The sequence below is a fragment of the Triturus cristatus genome, chromosome 3_1, assembly GCF_964204655.1.
Source record: "Triturus cristatus chromosome 3_1, aTriCri1.1, whole genome shotgun sequence".
Classification (NCBI taxonomy): domain Eukaryota; kingdom Metazoa; phylum Chordata; class Amphibia; order Caudata; family Salamandridae; genus Triturus; species Triturus cristatus.
This window is the reverse complement of record NC_140583.1, coordinates 108,830,012-108,842,423: the sequence shown is the minus strand read 5'-3', so window position 1 is coordinate 108,842,423 and position 12,412 is coordinate 108,830,012. Positions and strand designations below refer to the sequence as shown.

Below are 12,412 nucleotides of genomic sequence, written 5' to 3'. Positions count from 1 at the left end.
TGTGGTTCTGGGCTTCATAAAACTGATTACTAATCATGCCTTCTCTGCTCCTGCTGGGAGGCTGCTCACTGTTCTTTGACCTTTCACTGAATACCTATTCTAAGGTCACTCAATTACAGTCTCAAATTGTGCTTTACATGCACGTTTGTGGAGGATTTTGAGGAGTTTGACGTTTTGTTCTTTGTCCCAGGCTTAAAAACATTAGACATGTAATTTGCTATTCAGCTGGTATTCAATGTGATACAAAAATGGACGACCCGCAGTGTGAAAAACAAGTTAATATCGTATAAAATCTCAACCTCAAAGGGTGCACTATCTCGGACAAGCGCAGTCCCCTGTCTGTGTATGTTTAGTCCCTTCAGCAAAGGCAATTTCTCCCCACATGCCTCCTTTCCTACAATGTCGAGAGCTTTAAACTTTTGATAGGCTCATCATCTGCCAATCAGTTCTGTGCTAGTATCACTGGATGCCTGCACAGTGCATCTGGCAGGCCGGACTTATGACATCACAGATTATCCGAAAGCAGATACCGCTGCCAGTCCATGGTGGGTCCTGGTGCCTTCTCCGTGTCCTGCTGTCTCCTAGACATATCTTTATTACTGAAAGGGCTCTTTGTGCAGTTTCAGGATCTGTTGTTAATGTTTAACTTGCCATGTAAAGCTCTCAAACTTCTTTCCTGTACTTTGTAGTGCTTTATTGGTTATTTGTATAATAATTTATAATATGTACTTGAAGAATAACACTATTTCAAACCCGGAAGTCTGATCCCTGTTTTTCGAATGTTGCACAGATTTGGATACGAAAAAGCAACAAGATAGTCCCCAGAAACCCGGCTCCAGAAAGCACAGTAAGTAATTGATCGATGCTGGGCTGGTCGAGAACAATATGCTCTCTGTCTATGGAAACGTGGACAGACTGCACGGTTGTGAGATGTGTGTGGGGGGGGGGGGATAGCAGAAGTTAAATAGATAACCAGTGAATGTCTGTGTGTGAACCTTGGGAAGAATTTGAAGTACACATAGAGAGAATTTAGCAAGATTCTGTGGATTCGGATGTGAACAACTGGGGGTTATAGCAAAGGTCACATAGACCTTATATGTGTTAATATCTTAAAAACAGGAACTGTCCGAGTTAGACTTGGCAAAGAGAGGTCCCTGTAAAAGACCAGCAGGCATGTGGTACCTCAGTGTCAGGCTCAGATGGAGCAAGGTGACCTCAAAGAGTTGCCTAAAGTAAAGGGCAGGTGAGGATGTGGCCCTCGGTGTCAGACAGAGTCAGATGTGCTCCGGTGGATGCATCAACGCCAGCACCAACAGAAGCACAGAAATATTTGTCATAGTGAAAGATTTCACAATAATTCTGAATGCTTTCACCCCTTCCATGACCTTCCCAGATGCTTTGTATTCACACAACTGTCCTCCACTCATGGAAAGAACTCTCTGTCGATCCTTCAAAGGTCACCAGCTACAAACTAATCTTTCTACTACCAGTCCCGGCTAAGTTCTTAGAGAAAATCATCAGCAGATGCCTCACAAAATACCTCAACCACAACTAACTCCTTGATACAACGCTGTCTCCCACTCCATCCTCATCCAGTGCCTACACAGCATCAGAATCCAAGGACATGCATTCCATTGGATCTGCTCCTTCTTGACTAGAAGGACCCAGTCAGTTACTCTGGCACCATACACCTCAGACGACCACAACCTCATCTTCGAGTTTTCTCAAGGATCCTCCCTGGGCCCAACCCTCTTCAGTGCATAGATAATACCTCTAGCCAGCCTTGTCCTATCCAATCACATCAACGTCCTCTCCAACGTCAATGGCAGACAGCTCATTGTCTCCCTCACGGACAAGATGCCCAGTACCTGGATCTAGTTCAATGGGACTGAAATCGTGATCTTTGGGAAGATCACTTCACTATGGGCCTCCACCTCGAGGCCACCAGACCCCCACTCCAAAAACCCGGGGATCATCATTAACAGCAAACTCAACATTACAGCCCAAGTCAACGTCGTCAACACCTCATGCTTCCATACCTTGAAGATGCTGAAGAAGATTTTCAAATGACTGCCAATCAGCACCCAGAAAACCATCACACGCACACCCTTGTCACAAGCAAGCTGGACTGTAAGTGCACCCTTCATGTTTGGGTTTAAAAGAAATCTCACCTGAAGGCTACAGACTCCTCAGAACTCGATTTCCACGATCGCTCTCAACTTCCCACAGTACTCTCAAATCACAACACACCACTGGCTCCCCATTGAGAAACGATCACAATTCAAAGCACTACATAACACTGGCTCAGCGTACCTCAACAATAGCGTATACTTTCACAAACCTTCCAGACCTGTCTGCTCGTCCAGATTTCTGCTTGCACACATCCCATGCAAACGAAAAACTAGATCTGGCTGTCGAGCCTTCTGCTACATTGCTCCTAAAGCATGGAACGACACATAAGAGCATCCTCTTCGTTTCATGTACTCCGCAAGAAGCTGAAGACCTGTTTTTTCAGTAGTCTCACTATGCCACTCGGTGTGTTTAAACTCACACCTGCTCTGCACCAGGATACCGTCCTGCGTGAGAGTGTATTCTACAAATCTATATAGCATAACATAACCCCAAAGAGAGACCACTGTAAACGACAGGCAGTCACCCGGTGCCTCAGTGTCAGACTCAGATTGAGTCAGGTGATCTCAAAGAGATGCCTAATGTAAATGGCAGGTGGGTACTTGATGCTTCAGTTTTCAGAGGAAGATGGATTCCGGTGACGCCAAAGAGAGGCCACTGTAAAAGGCAGGCAGACAGGCACTTGTTACCCCAGTATCTGAGTCAGATGGAGTCAGATGACCCCAAAAGAGTCCACATCAAAGGACATTGAACCTACTGATCTATCCGTATCAGGTGGCATCACCTGTGGCCAAAAGAAAATCACATCATACAGCAAAGGGATGCAGCACAGTCAAGGTAAAAGGGCAAGAAAAAGCACAAGGGTAATTGGGAAAGTAGCAAGCAAGTGTCTGAACGCCCTGGGCTTAAACCTATATTTATCGGGCCAATGTGAGGTTCACTCAAAAGTGCATTTTTTTAATAGAAAATCACTGCTTTTAGCTGGACTTCAGAGGGCCTTGGTGGGCTATCAGGCCTAGGAATAGCCACATTATTTGGTAACTCTGGACCCTGAACAGAGTCAAAGGAGGAGCCAGAGGACTCTCCCTGGAGCCAAAGACACCACCTGTGATCACAAAGATTAGGCGCCTTCTTTGTTACCTCCCTCCTCTAAATCAGCCACCTGACTCCTAAAGGAGCCCTTGGCCCTGCGCATATCACATGAGCAGTAGCGCAAGAGGGTCTCATTTAGCCTTTTGTTATGCTTAACAGCTCCAACTGAGCACACTCATGAGCTTTCTATGGGCTCCATGAGTCTGGAATCCTATTTATAAGACCAGCATCACACTTTCTCTTGATTCCATTGGGCATTTAGGCAAATGGCGGGGTTGGGGCCATAAACCTGTGGTTAGGCGTCCTTCACTCTGGTAGCATCCTCTTATGCTGTCGAGTTATGTCTTTTGTCATATTGTAATATGTTATTGTATTTTCTGAATTATAATGCCATTGCGTCATTAACTCAGTTATATTGTGTGGTGTCGTTTTGGTGTGTTATTGTATAGTGCCAGTGTTTGTATGCTGCATTTTACAGCGCGACTATGTTGTCTGTTGAGTTACTGTTTTATGTACTGGGGAAGTAAAGTTATGCAAGTGGTGCTTTTCACAGTGTAGCTTGTCATCAGCAGGGCACTTTGGTGTACTGCAGGAAAAGGAGGAGTTGGGCTCCATTATGGTTACTGTATGTGAAATTTAAGTTGATCAATTACCAATGGCTTCTGATGGATCCAGCTGCTTGCAGATGGGTGTTTGGACTCTACTGCTTCGTCAGAAAGAGCATTTCAGTTCATGCTGTCCAATGGTGTCTATTGCTTTGGCATTTCCTTTAGACATTGGGATTTCTTTAAGAGAATCTTAACGCCTAATTATATCTGCTCCATTAGTATTGATAGAGCTAGTTAATGTAGTTATCTACACCCGTCAGGATTACAAGTAATACAGTTACCACCCAAATCATTCATCTGCAGTTCCTGCATGGAAATAACCCAAAACATGCAAGAACTGACCCAGGAAAACTGATTCCCACATGTTACCCCATATTCACCTTCAGGAGTAATACCCTACCTAACCGAAAGCATTTGTAAATGGTCAATTGAAATTTTCCACAATGGTGTAATGCAGGTATGGTTAAGCTTTTTGTAAGAATGGGTGCAACTCGTAAAGTTTTACTTCGCAGATTTCTGCAGTGACATAAAAAGTCTGCGAGATCGTGCGGAGTTCCGCGAGCGGCGGCATTTCGGCACATTGCGCTGCTCGCACTGATGTTTAGAATTGGGGGCTTGTTCTAGGCAGTAAAATAAACACGAATGGCACCATGCCCCACGCCAGAGGGTTCTGCTTCTTTCTGCCACTCGAGTAGTTTTCCTACTCGAGGGGCACCTTTCTCAACGTGAATGGTAGCAGCTTTCTGCGACTGTCCGCATTGAGAAATCATGCCGGGACTCGTCCTAGTGCTCAATTTTTCTTAACGTTGGCGAGCCACACATGAGAAAAACTCTTTGCAGAGTTTTCCTGAGACTCGTGCTCTAGGCGAAGTGCAGATTTGGTAAAATTCTGTGAACTCCTCTAGCGGTGCGGAGCTTACCACCCATCACTAGCTTTTTGAAGGAAGTTGCCTTAAAAATAAAATTTAGATTTCAGATGATTATATCACTTTTATGTTGAGCCATTTTTATTTTATGAGGCTTGATTTAGCTAGGTTTATCTAGATCAATGTTGGACTCGGATGCCAGTGTTGAGCCTTTGGCTTAGGATGCAAGTTTTGGCCCTTTGGCATAGGTAGCTGGTGGTCTCATCCCAGTGTGACCAGTGTAGATTACACTGAAGGTTATGTTTAGTTCTTGCCTGAATGAACAACCATAGCTTTGTCTTGAGTGCAGGGTGTAGGTTGTCCTGATGTCACAAACCTTCTAGGAGGTAGACTGGGTAATTGTAGGTCAATGCAATGTATCGGAAGTTGAAGCTTGATCCTGCTGCACCCCGTTTTAATATACCTATATCTTCTTCCAGACCCCCGAGGAACTCACCTGTGGGAGTTCATTCGAGACATTCTTCTGACGCCAGAGAAGAACCCAGGACTCATAAAGTGGGAGGACCGGTCGGAGGGTGTCTTCAGGTTCCTAAAGTCGGAGGCAGTGGCCCAACTCTGGGGGAAGAAGAAAAACAACAGTAGCATGACCTATGAGAAGCTGAGTCGAGCCATGAGGTAACTGCCGGACCAGCATAGAACCATCTTATATCAAAATGATGATATGTTTCAAATTCATTAATCAACCTGGACTCACTTCAACCTGGTCCAGCCTATACCAAGCATATTTAGTGGCAAGTGGTAGCTAGGATGGCACTTCATAGTGTACTACAAAAATTATCATAACATAACACATAGGCCTACATGTTTAAAAACCTACACATTTTGCAGCACCTAAAAATGCTTTGCTGTGTTGCGTGAAAGGGAGAGAGAACAACAGCGCCATATCTCGATCGGTATGGCATTCTTCTCCCCTCTCCCTTGCGCCAGTGCACAAACAGGCTGAGGAACGCAACGCACACACCTTTGCACTATAGTGCAAGGGTGCCTGCGTGAGCCTAGCATAGGTTTTGTACTGGAAGGTTATCCTTCCAGTACAAAATCTTATACTAAGAGACTAACTTTAAAACGTTTCCTATGTTGGATGTGTGCATACCCTGAAGCACCAATGCAAAGTGGGAAACGTTAATAGAAACAAAAGCATTTCTCCTTTTTATCACCTGCTTCATAGTGGCATTATTTTTGGGCGGAAACCTTGTCTTCTGATGCTAGTAGATAGAGTTTTGCATCAAAAAGCATGGGTGGTTGTAGGGAATGCCCTCGTACCACGCCCCTATGATGCGAAGTATCGTACAGAAGAGCAAAGCACTGTTTTGCTTTACCTTTATAGAACCTTCCAGTGCAAAACAAGTTTTGCACTGGGAAGTAATAACAACAACAACAACATTTGTGCTGGTTTACCTCACTTTTATGACGTAAACACGGATCAAAATACTTGTAAATCTGGGCCATAGTGTGTTTAGGTGCATGACAATATTTGATATTTTAGCTACTGTGGAAGACAATGTTTTTGAGTGTATACTTTTGCAGTCTCCGTGTTTTTTAGTCTATTCACAGTTTGTGAATTGAATTTACATAAACTTTGTAGGGTTCCATCAAGTATGACCAAAATCATTAATACCTAGCATCTGGGTAGCTCTCCTTAAAGCTATGAAGTATTTCCAGGTCCTAGATTCAAGGATTAATGCAAGCATAATTACGGAAAACCGTGAAATTGTAAGCATTAACTAAAACGTTAGGGTAAGTAGTCGCCATGTAGGTGCACAAATAAATAGCTTTATACCATGAACCACAGCAAGAAAGCAACAGGCTTAATTATGAAGGTTTTGCGTCACCATTGCACCATTGAAGGGTGTGCAAGGGCGACGCAAAACCTAAGACGGATTTATCAAGCCATGCAAGGCCACCTTGCGCAGCCCTGCATGGCATGATAAATCCAGAGTACCGCAACACAAATTATTGCATTAAGTTACTCTACTCTGGGAAGGCATTCCATGGGTGGAGCGTGGCACATTCCCAGATTTACCAACAATGGTAAACCTGGGAATGCATCAAAATGCTACGCCTCCACAGGTGACGCGTAAGGAGGAGAAATATCTTTATTTCTCCTCATTACTTCCCCTTTCCATGTGTGCTGCATTTTGCAGCACACATAGAAAGAGGAAACTTCCTCACAGGATTTTTTGTGTGCACAACGTGATCCCTTCCTGCACAAAAACATTCCTGCTTACTACGAAGGAACCCTTGCATCATGGTGCAAGGGTGCCTGCGATGGTGCTAGGCAGCGCATTGTGCGCCAAAGCGGGGAAATGACAGTAATGCACCATATTTTGCTAAGGGCAGCGCATTAATGCCTATTCCTTATCATGCAGTGCAGCAAGGTGACTTTCTGCGCTGCATGTTAATTTAAAAAATATGTTCCCAGCTTTGTAGCATAGATCGTTGAATTTGCCAAAGGGATGAAGGACCAGAGAGCAGTGTCCGCTATGAGTGCGCTGACACCAGCTTTCCCCGATGCGTCCATATATGGCTTGCTTCTTTTTCAAAGATCTAAAAGTGTATTTAATCTTTAAAAAATATTGTTAGAAAACATATTCAAAGATGGTCTACCATTTTGAAGTTCAAACGATACAATCAAATATGACAGTATATCCAGCATGGCCTAACTCTGTAATTGAAATGGTACTTTTGATGGGCTTGGTGTTACGTGAAGATTCTTCTCGAAATGACGAGTGTTGTTTAAAATGAAATAAAAAAATGAAGTTAATGCACAAACTTGTTTTAACACATGGTGGACTATTTCAGATAGGCATCTGGACTTCCTTCTCCTTAATGTGGTCCCTGTGTCTGTAGGAAATTCAATCAAAGGCTTCAATGATGTTTGGCAAATACTCAAGTGGGAATGTTTTTACTGGCCTCTCTAGGGGCACTTGGGATTTTATCCACACATGTAATATACTTTTCCTCATGGTATATCTCTGGAAAGAACTACTTTAAAATCAGATGTTTTGGTGTATCTGATGTTGTGTATTCTGTTTCTTTCACATTGCTTGATGGAATTCAAGCGGTTTCATTTTCAGTTCCAATAGCTGTTCCCCTGTTGATTGCCTAGATCTTGTCTACTGTTGTCAAAGATCTATTGAGGACATTACAATAAGGAGTTATAGGGTTTTAGGTCCGCCCCTTACTCATGATTAGATGACTTTGTTTTGTTTCTCATTTCTTTGCTCCTGTTTGTTTTGTTTGGATGGCATGTCTCTTCCCACTGCATTATAGTGCATATGAAGGGCTATTTTGTCTACCTGTCTCTCCCTGCTTCCCGCTTCTTTCCTAAATACTACTCTCCCACTCCTGATTTCCCCCTTGCGCTCTGAGTACCTGTGGCCCCTGTAACAGCCAGCAGCCATCTTGAAGTGCTTTAAGAAAATCCATTCAAAATGGCCCCCTTGAATACATAAGCATCTGCGGCAGCCACCCTGAATCATTTTTTTTAAGTATCCACTGCAGCCATAATATTTGGTAATTCCATTACAAATAGGATTTAAACTAAAAACATACTACAGCAGAAAAAACCAACGACCAGTACAATATATTCCAGCATATTTCTTTATAGAAAGCAAGAATGATCTGAAGTCCCTTGACCCTGTTAAATGGTTAATGTTGTAGTTTCCGGTTCCATAAGCTTGACCAAAAAGCGTTTTCTCAGCTGCTGATGTCTAATGCGTTTTACACTTAAGGAAACCAAGCCGATGGTGAATCTCTCCAAATGTACTCAGACGAAATCCGTGTTAGGGATGAAACATTACTTGCCTGGCACACATATATTTTAGTTATATTATTATTTTTATATTTCATTATTAGTTACAAAATGTTATTAACACTTATTTGTGTAATCATTTTTAATTAATGTAAATTTTTTATTATTTTTAAATAATATTTTTAACAATTAAAAAAAATAATTCACGTTGAAGATAACTATTAACACTAAGAAAATATGCTCTTTATTTTATTTGCTATGGAGTCTTATTTTAAGTCCCCGACTCCATTATTTTCTGTGGGAGTGTGTTGCAGTACCTATGAATGGCCATGTGTGGTGCTAGACTTACTCCCAGACTGGGCTGGAGTACATATACAACTGTTTGGAATCCTTTTTGGCTGCAGTAACTTTAGAAGTGCAGATTGTGAATAGCAAAATGTTTACGCTTTTATGTGTGGGTGTTTGTACTTGCACATCGCTCCCTAAACCCCTTCCTAAGCACCTCCTTAGTCACCTCCCATTTAGTAGTTCATTTTCCAGCCACTCCCTCAGAATCCCTCTGCCTTTACTACTAAATATCGGCATGTTCACATGTGTTAAGATCTCCACAACCCGGGTGGAGAAAACTCCACATAGAAAATGATAGGAGATGCAAAGTCCCCTTGCCTAGGTCCATGAATAGCGCTTTGTATCGAATTTGTAGTACTAAAGTAGCAATATTAAGTGTACTACAAAGTGCAGTTTGTGAATATGCCCCTCTGCATTAATGTTGTTTCAGTGGCTACCATTAGAAAACCAAACTCAAGAACTATGATTAAGTGTGAGAAGAAAGTCATGGGAATTCTTACCTACAATAGTCCTTTTAGGAATCTGCTAGACCAAAATCCGTCATGTGAACACATCATGTAAAAGCCCATTATCAAAGTATATAAAGCCTGCACAACACATTGTTTACAAGGCAGACCACGCCAGCCTCTAGCACTCTCTCGCTAAGGATTCCTATGCACAGTATCAACATCAGTCGGCTTCTTCCACCTTTCATGAGCCTTTTCACACTCACGCAACATTAAGTAGGTAGAACAAGGACAGCTATATATTTCTGCATTGAATCACTGTCCTTTGTAATATTTCTTAATATTGGATATGATCCATACTAGTCAATTCATTAATAAATTCAGTACTGTAAATTCTGTACCATACCATGATACTACAAAGGTGCCATAATTCCAACTTGATAAATTAATCTGACAGCTTGTTCCTCTGCTGTACAGTTTAACCTGAGGGAATAAATGTTTTGGGATGTTCAGTACACCAGTTTAGATTTTAGATTATTATATAAGAAATAGTCACAGAGCTTTGGGCCCTCATTTATGGGATTTTGGCTTAAGGCAGCGCCTTAAGGCCCGTCGCTGCACTGCCCTACGCCAACGTGGAAGGGTAAGAATGCAAAGTATTTAAGCAATACGGTTCATTCCTGCCCCTTTCCCCTGTGTTGGCGCTGTTTCAGCAGCCTAGCGCCAACATAGGCACCCTTGCATCATGGTACCAGGGTGCCTCTGTTGCATCTACAATTGTTTTTGTGCAGGAAGGGGCACCTTACCGCACAAAAACAATCCCAAGAGGGGTTTCCCTCTTTCTATGTGTGCTGCAGAATACAACACGCATGGAAAGAGGAAGAAACAAGGAGAAATAAACATATTTCTCCTCATTACTCCTCACTTCGGGAGGCATACGAATTTGGCGCTTACCCAGGTTTATATCACTTTGTAAATCTGATGCAGTAGTAAATTCCATGGGTGTTGGGTAGGAAAACTCACCGGAATGCCCATGGAATGGCTCCTGGTTGCAGAGCAAGGTGATGCCTTACTCATGATTTATGAGGACACTCAACGCCACACAAGGTGGCTTTTCGTGGGTTCATGAATCGCAATGAGAGCCCTGTGTCATGCATCTCCCACTTTACGTGGTGCAAAAGTGATGCAGGGCTCTCATAAATAATCCCCATATACTTTCCCGCCACTCATAAAAACAAAGTATTAATTTGGGAATTTCAGGTTTAATTTATTACGTAATTGGCATTCTTAGTGTCTCACATTGATAAACATGGTGGAAATACAACCTGTAACTAACTAACCAACCTTAATCTGTATTTTGGATATAAATTCAAAGTATATTTGGAGAATGACAATTAATAAAGGTCTCGTGACTATTTCATTTAGATGAGATTAGTAGTTAATCCCTCTTATGTCTGCCCTCTTAGGTGCTTCGGAGCAGGATTGGTAAACACCCCATAATTATATATGAAAGTAGCAGTCAGGCGCCAGACTTCTTACAAATGAATTATTTGGTATTTACTCAAACATTCCGTAAGATATTGTGATAGTAATATTCAGTAAAAGCCCATAAAGTTCCAAAAAGGAGTCTTGATCTTTGATGAGTCTGAATACGGAGCTAAGTCACCTTCATTGGCTGTATCAACATCGGAAGCCGCGATCATGCCTCGGATCATATATGGGATTGTGGCTCTTCTCACTGCCAAAGGCCTGTGGTTCTTCTCATGACTAGGTAGACGCCATTCAAAGTTTGGTTCAATTGTAGCAGAGTTTCTGATTCCATAACACAGGAATGGGTGGAGGTCCCATAAGTGAAATGTGGTCTCAAAGTTGCCAAAGTTGTGCCCAATATATGCTGTGTGCTTTTTAATGACAAGTTCAGAATGTGCTCAAAATGTAGGTACATTTCATCTTACTGTGTCTTAAAGGTCATACTGGTAGAGGCAGGGTCTCATCACTGAAGGCGCTATCCAGAATCTTGATCCTGCGAATCCTTTGATCGTCTTGGGTCAAGCGTAGAAACCATGCAAAAGTTGGTTGAATTGGAAATTAGGGTTTAAAATCCCCTATCTGAAGATCCACGTTTAAACATGACTGTTGCCTGACTATCATAACAAAAGACATAGATTATTTCCCTAAAAAATGTATTAACTAGTAAACTTTAATTGTCCTTTATACAGGTACTACTACAAGCGGGAAATACTGGAACGCGTTGATGGGCGGAGATTAGTTTACAAATTTGGAAAGAATGCTCGTGGATGGAAAGAAAATGAGAACTGAAGATTTTGAGACATCCAAAGCATCAGCATTAAATAATTCAGAGACAATGTTCTTTTATTTAAATAAAAAAGGTCTATCTACAAGGACGGCATGGAGATGCACTCTAGTTGATGCTAAACTTACTTTGTCATGCTAAGTATGTCCTATATGGGGAAAAAACGTACACAGTTTTCTGTGAATTAAGATGATGTCAATTTTTAAATGTTTGCTTTTATTTTTGGTGTTCCTTCTTGTGGAAGCGGGAAACCGATACTGAGATTTGGCGTTATGATGTGATCATTGCGAAGAATTGGACTCAGCAAGGTCTTCTTTGTTTTGTAAGCAAACGGATTTAGGCTAGTGCATTGTTGATATTTTTGTACATAAAAAACTTTTCGGTAATATGTTGTTTTGTATATAAAGAACATGAAGACAGTTCAGCCAAAGGCTACAGAGAAACTGGATTGTGTTTAAAATATCTGTGTGACCATGAATTATAAAAATGAAGACTTGTATTAAATTATATGATGATATTCTACTGAAATTCAGATTAATTACAGTTTGTTGTCTCAATTAAATGTATTAGTTTAATTTTACATTTATTATTTTTCAATACTTTCAACAAATGCAGACTTTGTCCAGACCCACTCGTTTATGCCACAGCGCACACAGCCCCAGCCTATTCCCTCTATGGTATCTTCCTGTTTTCTTCTCTATGGTTCATTTGAATACCTGCAGGAAATCCAAGGAAAACAATTGGTGCTCATCGAAATAGGTCTAGCAAAGAACTAGCATGGCAACATAGCTTAC

The 12,412-nt window shown here is 41.8% G+C and overlaps 1 protein-coding gene across 2 annotated transcripts in view; it reads left to right on the top strand.

Annotated features, from left to right (window-relative positions):
* The window catches only part of EHF (ETS homologous factor), a 102,160-nt gene extending 90,014 nt beyond the window's left edge, over positions 1-12,146 (top strand). For both annotated transcript variants that reach the window (XM_085643511.1, XM_085643510.1), the window contains 3 exons: positions 791-847; positions 5,176-5,371; positions 11,524-12,146. In XM_085643511.1, the coding sequence (XP_085499637.1) occupies positions 791-847; positions 5,176-5,371; positions 11,524-11,623 (353 nt within the window). In that variant the 3' untranslated portion in view covers positions 11,624-12,146. The remainder of the gene's footprint in view (positions 1-790; positions 848-5,175; positions 5,372-11,523) is intronic.
* Positions 12,147-12,412: the final 266 nt, after the last annotated feature.